Here is a 21,122-nt window from a genome sequence, read left to right on the forward strand (position 1 = left end):
GGGGCCAAAGAGCCGCATGTGGCTCGCGAGATGCAGTTCGCTGACCACTGGTAGAGGCTGTTAAATAACTGTGATTCTTGCAAAAGCTCAAGAGCTCCAAGCCTTATGTCCTTTCTTTTAGCTCCCAAGCAGCCAGCGCGCACTCCTCCCAAAGCAAAAACATCTCCACGCCCAAGAGTCCCTCAGACACAGCCAGGTAAATACATATTTTACATTCTAGCCTGAAAAGTTTGATGTTAGTGAAGTTGTTCTGCTGAATTATTGTGAGTTGGGTTTTTTAACCCTTGTAAAACAGGTCTTCCATTGAAACCTGATAAATATTTACATTTACTTTTATACTGAAAAGTGTATTATTGGAATAAGTTATTCCAGAAAGTTCCCTAATATTGTATTATTTTGAGTGGGGGATGGAGAGGAATGGAATTTCTTAAGAGTAACCTGTCTACTCTCTCTGCCTTTTCCAGCTTGAGAATTCCTAATGCTTCCATGGTCCTTGAATGGGCCTCCTCTTGCCAATCACCTAGTTTTGTTTTTTTTAAGTTTTCAGTAGATTTTATTTAGCATTAATGTCATGAAGAATAAACATATATGTCCTCTCCAATAACATAACAATTATATTATATTGCTTTGGTTGTTATGCTGTAAAATTTTGATAAGGACCCAAATAAGATTCATTATAAACTATTTTTTATTCTGTTCAAGAAGCTCTCATTTGAATGTTTAACTCTAACCCAACTCTTAACCAACTCTTCTCTAATTTCTCCAACTACCTCAGCCAATCTCCATGTTGGAATACCATAAACTCAACATGCCTCAAAGAAAGCTTATTGTTTTTCCGCCTTTCCGTTACACCTGTGACAGGTTCTCACCACTTTATATCTGATTCTTACCTCTCTTTCTCACCCAGCCTCTGTAGCTCATCTGTTACTAAGTATGGGACATTCTAGCATTGGTGCCTTCTCCTCGCATCTACCCAGTCATGCCTAGTCTATTGTCATCGATCAACTGATCTCCTGTGTCTCTTCTCTTCTAATTTCAAATATGTCACCCCTTCATGCTGAAATGGTTGTTTAATTCATTTAATCATTCAACAAATATTTATTGCATTCTGACCATGTGCCAGGCAATGCACTAAACACTAGGAATGTGAAACAAAATCGAATCCTTCCGTGGTGAAGGAAGTTACAGTCTAGGCCAGTCACCTAAATTTAAATTTGTCATTTATACATGGTCTGCTTCCAAAAATGGGAAAGGAAAACGTTAGCAGGTAGCAGTTCTGAATTCCCACCACAAATCCTTTAATCATAGCTCAGTATTCCTATTGAAAGAAAAAACTATATATTTGGGCATGGTCTTTAAGGTCTGATTCTGAGAGAAATTTTACCTGTTACTTTTTTCTTTAAAAGGAAATTCCTTAAAAGTAGATTCTATGTTCACATCTAGCTCATTTAAATCTGCTTTAATGTACTTTAAAATGTGTATGATTTAATTACTAAAACTTTGATATGAAAATAATATGGGTATGATACATAAGTATATGAGGGTAACAAGTCAACAATCTCTTCATAGAATGAGAAATTTAAAATAATAACAATAAATACATGTGTAACATTAATATATAAGAAATACTGGGGGAAAGAATTAGTGATTAATGAATAGAATAGGAATAAAAAACAAAGCAAGTAGATTAAATTTATGCATAGGAAACCGATATCTAATTTTAAAAATAAATCAATTCAAATCACATGAGGATTCTCTCAATTTTTTATTTGAATATAAAGCATAGAACAAAAGTAACAGAAAAAGGAGAAATGGAAATAAATAAGAAAGCATGAAAGTTTAATGAATGTTGAAAAATAAGAGTAGAGATGAAAAATAAGTGCTTGGAGTTAAGACATTGGGAATATAGATTCCTGGTTAGTAAAATTAACAAAAAATAAAGGAGATATTAAGTAATAAGGAAGACATTCATAATTTTCTTTTTGAGCTGTACTCTCTACATATAGAAATATGGAATAATAAATTAGCAGCTTACTCTAAATTTCCATTATTATACTATATTCAAAGTTTCAAATTTGTTTGATTTGGACCATTAGCCAAGCTTCCTCCACAAGATATGCAGCTTCAGAACAATAGAGTCATAAGCTCAATGCATTACACTCTCTGCATCTGAAACCCTTGAGTGGCTGCCAAACAAGCAACAGAGCCTCCTGATTCTGTCCCAACTCAGGCAACTAATTCCCAATCCATTAGCATCTCCCATAGAAAATAGCTGCAATCAAATATGTCTGGCTTTGCTGGTGATACTTAATGCAAGGGAACAATTTGTAAAATTGGTCGGGAAAAACAAAATACATTCTAATTATTCCTCTTAAAAGTGGATGAAATTAGGCTCTCTTACCCAAGAGAACATGATCTAACCTAATAAATCCCAGTAATATCCTGGTTTTATAGTCTTTCAAGAATGCTTATGTATGTATTCGTATGTATTACTAAATATTTCAAAGACAGATATTCAAATTCTAGTACTTCCCCTCTAGCCCTTGGCTAGCTCTTTATGGACTCCAAAAGGCTTTTGGGGTAGGAGACTGTCCTGCTCACATGTATAATACCAAATGCAAATTACTATTGTTGGGCTGTAAGGGTATCATCTGACAATAGTGTATACACATGTGTTCATCCACCACTTTTTTAGGATGAAATTCTTTAAATGGACATGCCAGCTTTCTTCTTATTTATACATGAATTATGTTTATAAATTAGATGGCAAAATTTAAATCTATATTTGTCATTGAAGGCAAAGTGAGATAAAAAATTTGGAACAAATCATGAAGTATATTTTGTCATTAAATAAAGATTTGATTTTTGAATTTCTATATTCATAGGTAATACTTAATAATCCCATTATTAATTGTATACCTAGAAATCTTATAATCATCCAAACTATAGGTGTTCCTAGTTTTTGTAGGAGCAAAGTGAAAATTAGAATGTTCTCAGATCCCTCAATGTCAACTTTGTAAAGATTTTTCTAGAAATGGAAAAAAAATTTATAGTAGTAGAGTTTTCACATCACTCCCACATTTAATTCTCACAATCATCCTTTGAGTTAGCACAGATTTGTCATTTCCTCATAAAAATGAGAAACAAGTTAAAATGTGACATGCAGAACTTGGATATAGAGAATCCAAGTGTTTGGACCTAGTGATAATGTCTGGACCTCAGCTTTAGCTCAAGTCTTTTCTCTGGTACTTAATAACTATGTGACCTCAGGCAGATAGTCACCAACCCAAATCTTTAAAGTGAAGCTGATAGCTCCTTCCTCCCAGCATTTTGATAAGAACCAAAGGGCATAATCTTTATGAAAGCATTTTTGAAATTGTAAAATGCGCTATAAATAAATTAGGGTTTTTTCCTGGTATCTATTACATTAACACCTGTTACAAAGGAACAGTTGTAGAAAGACAATTTTAGTTTGCAAACATGTTCATTTAAAGGTTTATTTGGAACTGAAGAATTGCAGGAAGAACAGAGTGCCAGCCCACCCACTCCATCCCTTCCATGCTCACTTCCCTTTCTGCTGTGTCCTGATTTGACTTTAAGCTTCTCTTTTTCTTATTCATACTTCATGGGCTTCTACTCTGACTCATTGAATTCATCTTCAAAGGAGACATAGGCTATGTGTGTGGTGTGGGCGAGGGGTGAGAAGTCAAGCAAACATCTAGAAAAGAAGAATATTCTTTCATTAATTTGGTAATCTCTTCTGAAATGAAGATTTTTAAATGTCCTCCATCCTACCCTTATGCTTAGTCAAACTTTGCATTTCTTAGATTTCATTTTCTACAAGCATCTGGAAATCTAACTGATCTATTTTTAGAGCTTGAGGTTTATTTTTCTATCTACCATTTTCCAATTTTTTTTTATTGTCAGGCTTACACTTTGTCAAATCTTATGTGTTCAGCATGACCAGGAGATGCTGACAGAACTCATGATCTGAGTTCTCTCTTTCAGCTCCTAAGGTGTTCCAGCGTGTTACTTCAAAACCAAAAATGTCACCAAGGCCAGAAGTGTCATATACTCCACCTGGTAAATGTTTTATTTCATATTTGAGCCAAATGCATTCTATTGTCACACTCTGCTGCAATGAGACATAAGAGCTCATTGGATATGAGGTCAATATTTCACTTATGTTCAGATATCATGTTGTATCATACATGGCACGATCATTTCAAAGGTTTCATAAGACTTCTCTAAGTGCTCATATAGTAAGCTATTTAAACAATCAAAAAGCAGAGACTTATGCCAAGAATAAAATGTTTCTTTTAGAACTAAAGTTCCCTTATCTTCTGCCTTACCAAAAAAAAAATGACCTGCCAATACTAATTCTGCTGTATTCCAATGTTCCACCAAAATAAGATAAAGAATTCAAAATTTTTCCCCCAAAAATGATAAAATTATGTTTTTACAAACAAAAGAAATGATGTTTAACCATTGGGTTTAGAAATTTAACACTATCCAGCACTGAGTGTTTGTTTGTTTTTTCTGTCAAATTCTTTTACCAGTTCATGGAGCAATAGCTTGAGTTCAGAAAAATAATTGTTACACACACACAAAATAAAGATTTTTTTTAGCTATAAATTTATATCTTGCCTATCACTTGAGAAGGCCTTTGGTCCATTTATGAGGAATAATCTCATATTTGCGGGAGTAGCCAGGGTGGGGACTGCAAGGATCAGACCTTTTCTGGGTCTCGCCACCAGTGCTCCAGGTATTCAAGTGGCCTTAAGAACTGTTACCTGAACAGTTGTGTAATAAGCAAAACTAACACATTTTTAACTAGAGTACCTGGGAAATACTATCAGTTTTTTCTCTTTCTTTTTAAAGATCCAATTATTATAAATTCCTAGTGCTCCTAGAAGCATATCGACCATTCCCAGGACCAAAAGTATTTCTAATCTGTGTCTTGAAATGATGGCATTTTGGAAGCAAGTCTGAATTCAGTTGCTGTAGTGTTTTCAGATTGTGAGTGGGAGGAGGGTGTTGTTGCTAGGGAATTATCTGGTTGTTGCAGGTGGTGGTAGGCTAGGGAGGGGCTCCTTGGCCCTGAAGCCTGGAATTTAAATTTGTATCACTAAACCGGTAGCCAACATTGTAAATGCCAATTGAACACACACACACACACACACACACACACACACACACACACACAACGGTGATCTTCCCACTTGCAAAAGATTGGCTTCTTATTTTCAATTGTGGAAAAAAAATGTAACAGAAATTGAGTTACTACAAATAACAGCAGTAGATCTGAGTGATATTACTCACTTTTCTTTTTCAAGAGAGAAAGCAATACTATTGGTCCTGATGTTACTTAATCTCATTAAACCACTATATCAAATGAACTTTTTTTTATTGTTTTAAAATGTCTAATATGTGCCTTAATTTTATGAAACACCTTCGTTTTCACAGAAATTCTAGCCTGTAAGTGAGCAGTGAAACAACAGCACAAACAGTTCCTGTGGAGCTTCCCTGGGGCTTACTCTGTTAATTCTCTAAATCCAGTCAACCAGTTAGAATTCTGTCTCTAGATCTGGTGTTGGTCCCACTGATCTGTATTCATCAGGGAGTTCCCTGGTGCTCCTGGGACGTGAGGCCTATAGGAATAATCATGAGGCAACTGTCACTATGTTTCAAACAAGTGTTCAAACAACCTAGATCCTGTTGTGTTCAGTTTCTGGGTTGTGTGTAGGCTCAGGTTTGCCTCCTGATGAACCCAAGACCTTGTTTATAGGCTCCTGTTGGTTATTTCCCCAAAACAGAGGTAAATTACATATGTACTTAATATTTACGGTTATCCTAGAGAAATAGATGCTCTGTAAAAGTCTAAAAAATGCAAAATGTGCTGAAATCAGGACAGTTATGTTTTATCGCAATGTTTACCTCAAAATTTATACTGAGAGCTATCAGCAGTAGCAAAGTTGAATTTTTAGACCTGGATCCGATAAGTCAGTCTAGGATTTTCTGGGAGCAAACCAGGAAGAAAATCTAGATTTCTGCAAGCTGTGCAATCCTCACAGCTGTTCTGCATAAACCACTCTTTGGGGCAAATTCTAACTTGCAGTCACACTGCAGCACGTTTGCAGTTAGGAAGTAAGGGAGTGATGCTGAAATGCCTTTGAGATGGAATTGCTAGGGCCTAGAACCCTAGCCAATGACTGATTGGTGTTAGGGAGAGAAGGATGGCCCTGCAGGAAAGAGTAAAGCTTGTATTCCGACGTGCTGGCTTTGCATGGCCAGTAGGATGTTCCAGTGGAAATATCTAACTGGTGGTTGACATGTATTTCAGGATATCTAAACAGAAGTCAAGATGTGGGATGTAGATTTGGGAGTCACCTGTATAGAAGGTTCTTAAATCTTGTGAGTGGATGACATCATCCAGGAGAAAGGACAGACTGAGGAAATAAGAGGTCAGACATCAAAGCCTTGGGCAACACAGTTCTTTATAGGAGGAGTGGGCAGAGGAGGAAGAGCCAGCAGACAGGAGAGTCCCAGGGAAGATGGATCAGGAGGTGAGGCAGGGAAGAGTGGTCAGAAGAGCTGCTGGATTTGATAGTTCAGGTGCTCAAACCTGTATCTGAAAACCATGGGCTGATGTTTTGGAATTCAGCAATTTTCAGGTTGCAAGCAATTTTCAGGTTGCAAGCATATTAATGTGTCTGCCGTGAGAAGTATGAAGAGTCATACTACACAAGACACATAAAAACTGCAAAGAGGCCAGTTCTAGTTAGGTTTTGCTGTGAAATGAGTTTGGTTGTTTGTTTGTTTTTAATTTTTCGGTTTCAGAGCATTTTGGACTTCAAAACCATGGGTGAGGAATCGTGCACGGGTCCATGGTTGTAGAAGGTCAGTGCAGTGGAAGCCAGACCACAGTGGATGGAGGAGATGTAATTGAGAGACCAGGATGCAGAGTCAGATAGAAGGTTTTGATTAAACCAGCGGTTCTCAACCTGTGGGTCGCGACCCCTTTGGGGGTCGAATGACCCTTTCACAGGGGTCGCCTAAGACCATCGGAAAACACATATATAATTACATATTGCTTTGTGATTAATCACTATGCTTTAATTATGTTCAGTTTGTAACAATGAAATTGGGGGGGTCACCACAACATGAGGAACTGGGTCGCAGCATTAGGAAGGTTGAGAACCACTGGATTAAAGGATGAGAGCAAGAGAGGGATGGTGTGAAAAAGGAGCCATGTCAGGGGATGACTTTTTAAAGACAGTGAGGCATTTGATCTGTTTTACAGGTAGAGAGAAAGAAATTGATGGACAAATGGAAATATGGACTATTGGAGAAAAATATAAAATAATAGAAATAATGAAAAGTAAAAGGTCCTGGAGACATGGGAGGGAGCGTGGCCCAAGACCCCAGGTTGAGCTTGGAAAGTGGCCTCCAAAATGGTAGGGAACCTGCTTCCTCACTGAATGGACCTTAGGGAACAAGGTCAGAATAAAGGGATAGAGAGCTGGAGGTGGAAGAGTGTGTAGCCTCCATGTATTACTTTGCTATGGGACCAGTCTCTTTGTAGCCTGTTGCAGGGTAAACCTTATTGCAGATTTCATATTTCGCCATCTTTGTCAGGGAATAACATTGATTCTCTCACCTGGCATAACATCCATGCACATTCATTTTCATTTGTCCATATTAGACATGTTCCTCTTAATTGTCGTGTGTTAGTTGAACTTTACTCTGGAGCGGTGCCCTTTATTCAAAAAGATAGTTCATTTCATTGATTGGTTCATAAATATACGTGTTAAGTTGGTTAATATAATTGAGTCCAAAATATGATAATGGTAAATATTCTTATAAGGAAATCAAAAGTGCCCTCTTAAAAAAAATTGTCATTATTTACATTGTTTCCCCCAGCATGGAAGGTTTAGGTTTTAGGCATCATGCCCTTTTTTAATGTAATACACAGAGGCATGCACATGGGGGAAAAGGAAAAAAACAACAACTTGCATTTCTTGAAGCTGCAACTGACCAAGCAAGAGAGTGATTCATAACCCTTTCCCATGAATATTTCTATATTTTTTCTCTCCACTGATTTTAGCTGCTTTAGAAAGCCTGCTGTGGCAGTTTATTAAATCATCACTTCATGGTCACCAAGTGCCAATCGCAGCAGCAGGAATCCACATTACCCCAGCCCAAATTCCCCAGGCAACTGAAGCAGTAGCGAGGAATGCATTTACAATATGGTGGATTCATTGGTTGCACATTTCTTCTGGGTCTCCTTTCCTTCATCCCAGCTCCCTCTGTATAGTCTAACACTGTAACCAATTAGGTTATTTATAAACTACTGGCACTTTGTATAGTCATGACCTTCACAGACCCAAATCCAAGTACCTTCTCCTTCACCCTCCAGATAAACATTTAGTTTGATTTATAACAGGAAATTCCTCATATTTTACCATTTGAATTCCCCCAAATACTACACAGCAAAGGTGAAACAGTCACTGTAATGATGGGTTTTCTCTAACTTTGACAACCACTGATCTTTTTGAATTTGTCTTTTTCCTTCAAAAAAATCCAGATTTTTTTAAATTCCCCTGGATGTTACCTTTTAGTTTATAGAAGTTCTAATTGAGTCAAGTTTCTTTCCAATGTACCAAATTCCACAACTGTAATTTCAGTGGTAGTTAGCTGCCTACACTAAGAACAGATGTGATATGTGCCTTAAATATGATCCCCAAAAGCAATAAAAAGTGAATGTCCATTTTATAAAACCTATTTTTATACTAATGGTAAAGTGGTGCTTGGCCACCTGATACAAAGGTTTTTTTCATTTTTCTCTGAGGCAGAGTTCTAGCCTGAACTCTAATTATTTTTCCCCAGCATCATATAAGATGCAAGAAAATTACAAAGGGACTCTGGTATTTATGAAATCTTCAGAGTGGCAGGAAAGAAAACCTTTCAGTGAGAGAGCGGGGCTGAGAAGGACCTCCTTGTGGGGAAACTGAGTCAAAGAAGCACATTATCTTGCTCTTGGAAGAAGACTTTGCCATAGAAATCTGATTCTGGCAATAGGCAAATCCCCCTGAAATTTGCCCCACTGAGAAACAAGGTATCAAATTCTCAGCCTACTGTTTTATTTTGTTAAAATAGAATAGGACAAAGGTATCAAAAATATACTTGATATCAGGTACTGAATATGAATAGGTTTATTGTAACGCTGACATTTTTGTTCTTCATTTTCATATTCTCACTAGAGGCCTGATGCACAAAATTCATACAAGAGTAGGCCTTCCTTCCCCCGACTGCCGGCACCGGCTTCCCTCTGGCACCTGGGACCGGGGCTTCCCTCGCAGCCCCGGCTTCCTCCAGAAGGTCGTCTGGAAGGACATCTGGTCTAATTAGCATATTATGCTTTTATTATTATAGATATGTCAGGAGGCCCTGATACCTAATATACTAAAAGCCACATCACTAAGAATGCCAAAAATGGCAACAATTATCTAGTATTTACTATGAAACAAGCACTCCATCAACTTTTCATGTGGTATTTCTTTTTTTTTTTTTTTCATGTGGTATTTCTAATGAGAGACTGATTTCCTTTTACTGCTTTTTTCACATAATAACCGTTAGCGTCTTTTAAAATAAAACTTTGTTTTTCTCTTAGATATTCAAGACTTTTATCTTTCTTGCTATTTTCATCAATTTTTAGGCCATTTATGCACTTTATCTAAGATCATGTATTTTCTATTGCTATCAATGGAATTTTAGTATGACTATCAAATGGCCCCTAACCACTTACTTCAGGGAAAAACTGACTTTCTATTTTGAAGTCAACTTGAGGGAGACCTACCTTCTTGTGTTTAATTACATTAGTTATTTCCTCTTTTTTTTCCCTTTCAAGGGAAGCTTCAAAATGAACTGTGACCAACTCTTTTCTACTCCCTCTAGAACCTTCCTGAGACAGTAACATTTTTCCACTTTGAAAAGAACGGTATCTCCTCGCCTTGTTCCTTAGTCACTGTGAAAGCACGCTTGCCTCATTCTCGCTTTCCAGGATTGTGTATCTGTGGATTGTTTCAGTCCAGGCGTGACATTTCGAGTACACAGTGTTTCGTAACCTTTTCTTTCAGTTCCAGGAGATGTGCTCCGTCCCCAGAAACCAGACCACGAAGTCTCTCAGAGCGAACCTGGTAAATGAACCTTTTTACTTTCCCAATTAGGAAGTATATTTTTCAAAAATATTCTTGAGGTAAATATTTTTTAATGATTGTTGATGTGGAAGACGTTTGAAAAAAATATCAATATAAAAGGTGTACTTTATTTCTTTTTGGGGAGGGGTAATCATACAATCTGTTTGATTTTTTCCCCTGGTTAACACTAGGGAACAATGTGCAATTAGTTTATTTTTCCTAGAAGTGTTTTCATTGAATAGGAAATCATGTTAATATTATAAGGCCTAATTATTAACTGAGCCAACCATTTACACCTTATTTCAAAATGTAAATATAACTACATTCCAACTGTGCATGTACTTTGAAGTAAAACATGTAGGACTTGACTCAAATATGTTCTTAAAGTGGCAGTGAATACAAAATTTAATGTTTTAACTAAACTGAGTTTCCTGAGTGGCATCTATAGATATAATTTTCTCATATTTATCATGGTTCTTAGAGAATTGTTAAATGTTCAAATGGATGCATGTAGAAACACATAAATTATTTTTACTTCACCAGGTAGTAATTCTCATGAATATGTTTCTTTGGTTTCCTTTTGGCCAGTTCTGCAGCCTGTTACCTTTAGAATTGATCCGCCAGAGACAACAATAGGTAATGGCTTTCCCATATTGACCAAGTCTAATTGTTTTCCTTGCCATCATCAGGATTACAGGTCTTTCTCAAATGATCATGTTGAAACATCATCTCTTTTCACAACCATTTCATCATTTCATTCTCATTATCACTCTTTCCAAAATAGAAAAGTAAAAGTTTTGCTCTGAAGACCAGCTTAAGACAGCTCACTACCAAGCCCATCCTCACCTACCTCATTTATCTCCATGTTCCAAATGACTCCACCTCACTCATGCCCATCCAGTTAACATTTTCAGCTGGTTTAGTGGTTCTCAGCTGTAGTGTTACGATATACTAGCAATTTGTGAGCATTACTGGCAAGTAATTATCATTAATATTGGTCAAAATACTAAAATTTGCCAATGGTTTATTTTTAAAAATAAACTTGAGCAGCCCTGCGATGATTGTAGCAAGCACAATGATAATATCCTCACTCGTGTTGTAATCCTATGTGCTGTGTTAGGTGGGAGAACTACAGCTGACAGACTCAGGACCAGGACTGGCCCACACCCCATCTTGCCAGTATGGTCATGGAGTGTGTCAAGCATTGAATGGCATTTATTATCTATCCTAGTGGGAAAACACAGTTGAGAACCATTATTTCAATATTTCAGTCATTTTTCTAAGGTCCTGTGCACACTTTATTTTCTTCTCCATAACTCAAAGTTTTCCTTTTTCTGTTTCAAATAAAGGCATCTCATATGATACTCTGACCTGGCACTGGCTTTTGAATCTAGGGATTGAAAACTTGGTGCTTATCTTTTGCAGCTCCTTTAGAGACCCGAAGCAGCTCTTTCATCCCTATGATTTCACCAAGTTCTAGTCAAGAGGATCTACAAACCACTCTGGGTAAATTTTGTTTTGATATTTCAGTCCAGTGAGGACCTTCCTTCTAGGGCTTGCTCTTAAAGAAACCATATTACATTGTGCTCATGTTGTTTCCAAGCGATAGAGGGTTTCTTTCTACCATTATATAAAACCTCCACTTCACTTGATTCTTTTACATTAATTGTATATTTGTCCTAATACTTATGGTGATTTTTAATATAAAATGAGAATGTTTTAAATCACCTTGACAAATTTTCAAGTATTCTAAAAAACAGAATGTTCCCAAAGTGTATCAGTGCTATGTGTTTTATTGTTTCTTCTGTATTTGAAAGTGCATTTGAAAGAAAAATTGTATCTAGTATTTATTGAGTATTTTATGGCACAATGTGAAGCAATGGGAGTTTCAAAATAAAACTGTTTTAAAGATGGATCCTTCCCCTGGAGAACTTGCCCTGTAATATGAAAACAGGATTTAGGGATAGTGGTGCTTCCTGAGTGCCCCTGAGGATGCTACCTGTATTTTTAAATTTAAGCCACATGACAACGTTGGGAGGTAGGTTCTATTACTTGCCCCATTTTACAGATTAGAAAATTGAGGCATAGAGGGATTTTAAATTGTGGCCAAGTCACACAGCTAACGTCAGAACCAAATTGGAACCCACACATGAGTGTGATAGAGAAATGAGCAAACTACCTGCAGGCATCAGGGGAGGCTTCACAGAAGAGGTGACATTTGCACTGGGTGTTTAAGTTGGAGGGACAGTTGAAGTTAAAAATGCAAGGTCCCTTCAGGTTAAAGACAGATGGGAATGAGCACAGGGCAGACTGGCGGCCAGTCTAATGTGGTGAGCACGCAGGTCACATGGAGAAAAGTTGATGGATGAGTCAGGACAGTTGTTTGGGATGAGCTGGCCATGCTTTCGGGGAGTTCATAGTGGGAAATCCCAGTCTGCCTGACTCTTGGCTGAAAATGAACCAGAAAACAAGTGTTCCCAGCTTGTGATTTTTGGCTCCTTTGCCTGTCCATGCTACATCACACATGACTGTGTTTAAATTAGTGGCCTTATTTTTCTTTCTTCCTTCCCTTTTCAAATAAACTCATTCTTTATGTATGGCTGCTGAGATGAAGTTACGGGTCACATTTTAAAATGAAATTCTTTTGGAGAAAAAAATTAAAAACTGAATGTGCAAATATACCCTGATTACCAAATATTCGTCTATTGTAGTCTAGGCCCACAAGGTCAAGATCACCCATGAAAATTAATCAAAAGTACTTTCAAGAACCCATGCCAGATAGGCTAATTATCCAACTTCCACTCCCTATTTTTTTAAATGTATTTTGGTTTATTGAAGCAAGAATCAGCACCTCTCATTTATCTCAAGTATCTCTCATGAGCGAAATCCAGATTATAAAGCAGAACAGAAACACAAAAAAGAAGATGACAGTATATTATTTGCACAAAGTTTTTCTTTGGATCCAGTATATGCCAAAGTGAACAATGTAATTTTCTGTCTGCATGATGTGGTAATGAGTCCAAGATAATACTGAAGGTGGAACTATTGCCATACTTATTTCATTTTGAGGGGGTGGAGAAGGGGTCAGGAGAAGTGTGTCTATTTGTCAGTAAACATAAACTTTGCTTTTCACATGAGGAAAATAAAAGAAAATGTATTCTCATATGGTACAAATACACATAGTTTCATCTGATCTATTTCCTTTCCAGCTCACCTAAATAACTTGTGGAATCATTTATGGAATAGGAAAAAGACATGAAGGCGGTTAGGAGACACATCCAAGTACCATCACCTCCAGTATCATGAAATAATGATCCTGAGCTAAAAGCTTTTTAAAATCATTAAAATAATGAGTGCAAGAAGAGAGAAAATATAATAAATGGGAGTTACTAAAATCTACTATTAACTTTGAATTATTATGATTACTTCGCATACTGATGCAATTTACCCTTTTATTATCACCTGTTTATAATGTTAATTATTTAAAGCAAGCCCTCTTACTGTGCTTTTCCCCAGCAGAAACAGACCAATCCACCCAAGATCTCTTCACAACTAAGATTCCACGAACAACTGAATTGGCAAAGACAACTCGGGGTAATACTCTTTTCCCACCTCTGTATAGTAACTTCTTTTCTTCATTTTAAATTAGGAAGTACAATTTCTTTACAGAATGTAATTTCTTATCACGGTGAATTACTTGATTTTTTTCATTTCATAGGTGCAGGACATCAGCCAAATATTAATGTCCATATGACTATCAGTGAATGTCGGAAGACACGTTTTTTAGTTAGAGCTTTACTTTTGAATGGATGACTGATAACTAACAATGAAAGCTCTCTTTTGTTATTCCTTGATGGACCTTCATTTGCCTCATTTTCTGTATCTGATAAATAAGAATCTTTATTACCTTTCCTCTCCCCCACCCTCCACCACCCTCCTCTTTCTCTCCTTTTTTTTCTGTGCCCAACTTGCTGGACACATTGATATGTGGCCCAAGGAAGGAAACTAGGAAGAAGATATATCAGTTTTTAAAGATGATTTAATATTTAAATTTCCAGGAAACATTTCTCTGGAATGTCCATTTTTAATTTCTTCTTTTCTATGTTTTGGAAATTAAACTCGGCTACACAAACTTCTATCTCATCTTCGTGCGCTCTGAAGGATGTTTTTGTCCTATCTGGGTTATAACCATTGTGGATTTCCAGTATTTGTGTGTGTTCTTTCTTCCTTTTCCCCCAAATGACCCCTTTTGCCCATCTCTGCTTCTTTCATATGGAAGTTAGCCTAAAAAGCAAAAGCAAATATTTTTTAAGGAGTTAGAAGACAAATTTATTCTTTTGTTTATTATAATTTTGGGGTGAGGGGATTTAATGAAAGAAATTTGAAATAATAAGAGCAAATAACAATAAAAGAAGTCTAATTTTATGGTGCATATTTTATAGTAAGTAGAGCAATATGTACTTATTCAATAAGTGTGACTGAACACTACGGCATCGGACAGTTCTCATAATTTTTCTAAGTGTTTTTTTGCTTATTTGGTTTAATTTTTATGTTTTAAATGTTTATTATTTGCTTTATCACCTTTCTACTTATTCACTTTTTTATTTATAAATCCACACAGAAGCCTAATATACTGACAGCCCTCCCACATCCTCATTAGTAACAGATGTTTAATCATGTTACATCCATTCTCCACCCTCATTTTTGAATGTTTATTTTTTTATGTTTTTGCAAACTTCTTTAATGTCTGGCTTAATGGAAGATAGCTGGATTAATTTAATTAATAATCAAGCACATTAATTTTTTGCAGGAAAATATATATGTACTTACACTAAGCAGAAAAAATAAAGACTATTCAGCGCAGGTCCTGTTACAATGAGAAAGCTTTCAGCTTTTTAGAGCTTTATAGGTTTCAGAATGGAGGATGAAAGATCATAGGACTGTTCTTTACTTTTGCATTTTATTACTTTAATGGGAATATCATTATTGTGTTACTAGTATGAATGTATGTACAATTTTTATCAAATTCCTTCTAAAACGTGGTTTTCTTAGATAGAAGTTTCACAGTTGATTGGAGATATATATCCAGGATTTGATATCATTATATGAATTGTCTTAACATAGTGATACAACATACTATGTTTTAATTATTTTCTTATGTTCTGAGAATCCTTAGCTTAAGTCTCAACTGCATTGCCTGGGAGTTGCACTTTTCTAGACTGTGCCAAGGATCTTGAGAGTGGCTCACCAGATATTCATTTCCATGAGGTGACAAGGGACATCCTAAGAAAGAACCCATCTAAGGATGAGAGTAACATCCACAACCTGGCCCAGCCCAATAGCCCTACCTGGGAATAGAAGGACAACTTTTAGTCAAGGCAAGATTTGTGTCTCTAGGAGCACCTTTTGGCCCAGTCCTCATAAACCTCTGCCTGAGCTCTGTCGAAGGGGCAGCCAATCAACTGTTTTGTTTTGGATGTGCTGTGCTGTTTTATTTGTAACATCAAGCATTAGGAGCACAAGACAGCACACAATACTCGGATATAGATTCTGTGGGGGTGAAATGGTTCCTCTTGAACTTTGCACTCTATGCGTGCCCTCCAATCCCTCAAACATGGGGCCCAAGTGCTCCAAGGAAACTCCAGCACCTCCTCTGTGGCCCCTTTGCTCCATTATCTACTGAGACAGTTCCCTGAAGCACTGAAGCACGCTACAACCCTGAATACTCAGACACTGCCTTTCTCATTGCCACCCACGGGAGAAATCCACTTGGCAGGCGCATTTGGGAAGCATTTTCATTATTTTACTGCTTGCAGCCCCTCATACTTACCCACCCAGGGAAAGTTGAATATACTCCTTCCCCTCTCCCTGTATCATTCACAGTGTTTCTCCAATAATCCCTGTTTGTTTCATTTTAAAGTTCATTTTACATAGATTTTTATAGAACTATTCAGATATGAAGCCATCTTTTAAAGTTATTTTTATTATTGGTCGCCAAAAACTACATGGAGATGATGTTTACATAGTTACATTGTCACAAAGCTTCTTTGTCTTTTTTTTTTTTAACTTTAAAACTGAAACCCTAGAGTAGATTTCTCAAGGCCATGAGATGTGTGAGTAACTCACAACCGAAACTTAAACTTATATTTTGGCTTTTTTTATAAAAGTTCTTTCTAGATTTAAGTAGAGACTGTGGAACAATAAAAAATCCTGTGACTTCGAAATAATAAATATAGTGCTGATTATCTTTGTGTTCTGCTCTAAGTCCCTTCTAACTAAAGTTTCTAAAATTTAAATTTCTTCTAAAATGAGACTAATAAGAACCATGATCATTGTAGTTCTTTAAGAGAAAGCAGTCTAACACAGAAGAAATTAATATGAAAACCTGAAATACTATTATGTTGAATTGACAGATAATCCTATCATTCTCAAAGAAAATTAAAGAAAAACATGGGCTAATCATCATCACACATTTTAGGGTGTGTAAGAATTCATATTTTATAGCATCGGTTCCTCTGTTCACTCTAGTTATTACACTTTGAAGGGGCCACACTGAATCCACAGAGAATATCAGTGTGTGTCTGCTGGTTTTGGCTTGAAATATATACTCCTTCCCCTCATTGGTCTTCACATTGGAAGCTTATAAATGAGCTACATTATAATCTGTCTTGCAGGTGTTTTTTAACTTGTTAGGCAAAGCATTGCTGATTTATGGTTACATAAATACCCCTCAAGATCTGAACAAAAGCAATGTAATTTACTTACAAGTTTGAAAAAAAGAATTTATTTTCTCCAGTCTTAGCTAAAGCATTACCAAGAAAGTTAAGTTAGGAGGCAGTGTGCTGTGTCAAGGGGGCAGAGGAGGGAAGGGAAGAACGGACAAATTCCTGGATGAATGCATATTTTAAAACCTTAGGAAGCAACCAACCTGAGTTTCTTGTGAATTTGCCTGTTTACAGTGCTTGCTCCGTTTTTAATTTCTTCAACAAGTCTTCAGTTGGAATCCTCACTGTGCCAGGCCCTGGATTACAGGAACAGGAAGTGATAAATTGATGTGTTGGTCCCAGAGGTCGTCTGAGTTGTTGCTCCTTGCTCTCCCTCGATAGATGAGCGGGACCCCTGAGGTTTTCTCTCATCCTAACACTAATAGATGGCACTAAGTGAACATTGATTCATTTCAGGGGTCATGAGCCAAGACATTTTGATAGAGATCACATGTTTTTACTCTTTTCTTCTTACCTACCTCAAAATATTTTATGTTTTGCCTTTAAGATTACTTGTCTTTTTTGGCAAAACAACGTTTCACAGTGACTACCTAATTGAGTGATGTGGATGGATGGATAGATGGACACATGGATGATGGATGGATGAATGCTTGGCTGCCTTTTATGTTTGCCATGTTAAGCAACCATCTGGTAAAGTAAATGTTCTTGAAAAAGTGGACTAATGATGACATCCGTAACACACATTAGAAATTACCTACCTCATTCTGACAATGTGCATTTTAATATCCAATCATGAGTATTTTCACTTATTTTATTTTCCTTTAGCTTCAGTGCTGTAATGCATAATTGGCGGTTGCAGGGTGTTCTTTCTACTTCCATGCACAATGTACAAATTGTTGGTCCCTAGGGTGCCAAATCTCGATTTAGTGGGCTTTGGAGTGCAGGTATTAAACATGAAGCATTTGCTCTGTTTCAGCACCACATAGATTGTACACCACTCCTGGGAGGCCCAAAATACCAGAAAAACCACCCCTCAGACCTGGTAAGTTGTTTCCCTTTCTGATGACCCAAACAGTCAGCACATCTGAGAAGATATAAACTGTATCGGAACAGCTAGATGCACTAAGAAGAGCTATATGCTTAAATTGAAATAAAGGACATACAGAAATTCTGATCCTTGCAGATAAGTGGAGAGGTAATGATGGATCCATGGAACTGACAAGACCTGAGTGAGGTTTTTAAGGAGGATCAGCTTCAGAGACCACTATAAAACTTTATCAATATAAAGTTATTTTTGAAATAGTATTTGTGCATAAATCACACATGCGTGCGCGCGCGCACACATGCACACACACACACACACACACACACTTTTTCAATTTTCCATGACAATTATAGGTAGTATTAACATTCTGTGTGACATATTACTTGCTTTCAAATATTATTAATCTTTTTTATTTTATTTTATTGTTTAAAGTATTACAAATAGTAGTACATATGTCTCCTTTTTTCCCCCATTGACCTCCTCCCACCCTCCCCTACCCCCCAGCACTTGCCCTCACCCCCCCTCCAGTGTCTTGTGTCTATTGGTTGTACTTATATGCATGCATACAAGTCAAATAGTATTTATCTTTTAAGAAAAGATAATCTCTTCAGTATAAAAGGCTCTTGTTCTGGGAGAATATTTTTACTTTATTCCTTCTGATGATAAAAAAAAGCACCTCATTTTTCAGGTTTTAAACAGTAAAAATAAAGTGGTAATTAAACATTAGAAAATACTTTAAATTTACTAAATTCTCAGAGGTTCTAGGATCTCCCTTACTGGAGCTTATTAGGGAAGAGTTAACTGGGGGGGTTGATTTGAGCCAAGTAAATAACTTCTATGCTAAAGTACAAGTTAGACCAAAGACTGGTGTTTTCTACCCTTTTTCTACTGTGTTTCTAAAAGTCTTCTTGAATTTATAAATTATGAAACTGGCTTATAAATTAATATTCTTGGTTAACATCTCTCCAGGCACATGGAAGAAAGAACAAATAATTTTTTTTATTCTTTGGTTTATGGAAAGCCAATAAGTTTTAGAGTAATCCTCCAAATCCTAAATGCATTAGGCATAGAAGTATTTTATAAACAAATATATCTCCATGTAACTTTTATAAACAAATATATCTCCATGTAACTTTTATATCATGATGGCTGTTGAGAAATGGTTATACTAAGTGTTTCTACAAAATAATGAATAGTAGCAATACAGGCAGACCTCAGGTTAGGTTGGATTCAACGTACATCATTTTGTGGTTACGTCGCCATCTCCCATTTATTTATTTAAAAAAAAGGTTCCATCATTTCGACATATGTACATATGTGCTTTATGTTTTTTATTATTTATTTACCACAAGTAAAGGTCAGGGATTGTTATCTTTCTTTAAAATTTTTTTTTACTGTTTCACTTCATTACTGCTGCGTATGTGCTCCATGTGAGTGACGTAGGTGCTTATGTAGGTGGGTTCTAACTTATGGGGAAAATCGCGCCATAGGAATGGATCTCCATCAGACGTAACCCAAAGACTTACTGTAATGGCTAACATTGACTGAGTGTTTGCCTTACGCCCCATTAGGTAGAGTTGAGGAAGCTAAGACATAAAAAGAGCATGGGAGTAGATTCAGAGTCAAGCAATCAGGGTCCAGTGGTTACTCTCTTAACCATGGTATATTTAGTTCTTTTCTTTAAAGAGCCTTCTAAGAGAAGGATAAGGCAGGTGACCTCTTAAAGTTTTGATAGTGCTATGGCTGTCAACAGAGCAGGAAAGAAATTGTAATGGTTTTATTACAGTTTTGTGTTCAATGATGGGCTTGTACCAGGATTATCAAGGAACATCTGTACCTAGAGACTCATGCAAAAGGACCATGAACTTATGAGTTATGAATTAAGGCCTTGACAAGTAAATACACTTCCAGTTTTGTTTTTTCATTAGCATAGGTCAGTGATGGCGAACCTTTTGAGCTCGGCGTGTCAGCATTTTGAAAAACCCTAACTTAACTCTGGTGCTGTGTCACATATAGAAATTTTTTGATATTTGCAACCATAGTAAAACAAAGACTTATATTTTTGATATTTATTTTATATATTTAAATGCCATTTAACAAAGAAAAATCAACCAAAAAAATGAGTTCATGTGTCACCTCTGACACGCGTGTCATAGGTTCGCCATCACTGGATAGGTAGTCCTGATGGTTCTTCAGTTCATTTTGGAACGCATCTAGTGCTTATAAATGAAGAAAGATATTTCCCATTTAGAAATATAAATTTCTTTGCCAGTTACTTTTTTTCAAGCCCAGTGATCACATTAGAGTACAAACCCAGGTTTCTATTTCCAAATACAAGCCTATGATTTTTATACCAGAATTGTGGTTTCTATATTCTAAACAATAATTTTTGGTAAGCCATCTTTTTTTATTGCTTGGTTAAATGATTTACAATTCTCTGGGAAGTTTTGTTTTCCTTGGCTACAAATTATTATAAGAAAATGTCTGAACTATTTCTTTCCCACTTTATTATAGTTCTGAATAAGACAACTACAAGACCTACTAGACCCAAACCCAATGGGATGCCCAAAGGGACTGAAATGGGAACAGGTAATGATCACAAATTTATTTCCTTTTGATGCTGCCAAAACTATAAGTGTTTTCATTCAATTTTTATAGTTTTGTTGAATTCTCACTTCAATTTCTTTTTTACTAGTTTTGGAAGTTCCTAGCTTAAGGAATTGAAAATTGTAATGCATTCCAAAATCAAAACATCCTATGTCTCTAAAAACATTAAAGGAGAATTTATTATTTTTTCTAAACACAGGTCACTAAATTAGCTACCATACATGGGCTTGATTCTTCAAAAGATGCTGATTAAATATGAATTATTGAATTAAAATATCAAAATAGCTGTTTCCTTCATTTCAAAACATGTCCTATACACAGGCTTGGTCTTTGAGACTGAAATCACTTGGTTTTCAACTTTATAATTTCACAAATACCATTATAAATTTTAAAAGACCTAAATCTGTTAGAAATCTTGACTATAACATTTAAATAAGAAGGGGAATTGGCAGTTGATCACCCTTATTATAGTAATACTAGAGGCCCGGTGCACAAAAATTTGTGCACTCGGGAGGGAAGGGGGGGTCCATTTCGGCTGGACCTGTG

General features: G+C 36.4%; 1 protein-coding gene across 1 annotated transcript in view; it reads left to right on the forward strand.

Moving 5' to 3' along the window:
* The window catches only part of ABI3BP (ABI family member 3 binding protein), a gene marked incomplete at its 5' end in the record, with an annotated part of 255,936 nt that overhangs the window by 178,796 nt on the left and 56,018 nt on the right, over window positions 1–21,122 (forward strand). The window contains 8 exons of the mRNA XM_023762091.1: window positions 122–196; window positions 4,009–4,083; window positions 10,140–10,199; window positions 10,788–10,835; window positions 11,625–11,705; window positions 13,716–13,793; window positions 17,901–17,966; window positions 20,484–20,558. Coding sequence (XP_023617859.1) covers window positions 122–196; window positions 4,009–4,083; window positions 10,140–10,199; window positions 10,788–10,835; window positions 11,625–11,705; window positions 13,716–13,793; window positions 17,901–17,966; window positions 20,484–20,558 — 558 coding nt within the window. The remainder of the gene's footprint in view (window positions 1–121; window positions 197–4,008; window positions 4,084–10,139; window positions 10,200–10,787; window positions 10,836–11,624; window positions 11,706–13,715; window positions 13,794–17,900; window positions 17,967–20,483; window positions 20,559–21,122) is intronic.

This window comes from Myotis lucifugus, unplaced genomic scaffold (assembly GCF_000147115.1).
Source record: "Myotis lucifugus unplaced genomic scaffold, Myoluc2.0 scaffold_231, whole genome shotgun sequence".
Lineage (NCBI taxonomy): Eukaryota > Metazoa > Chordata > Mammalia > Chiroptera > Vespertilionidae > Myotis > Myotis lucifugus.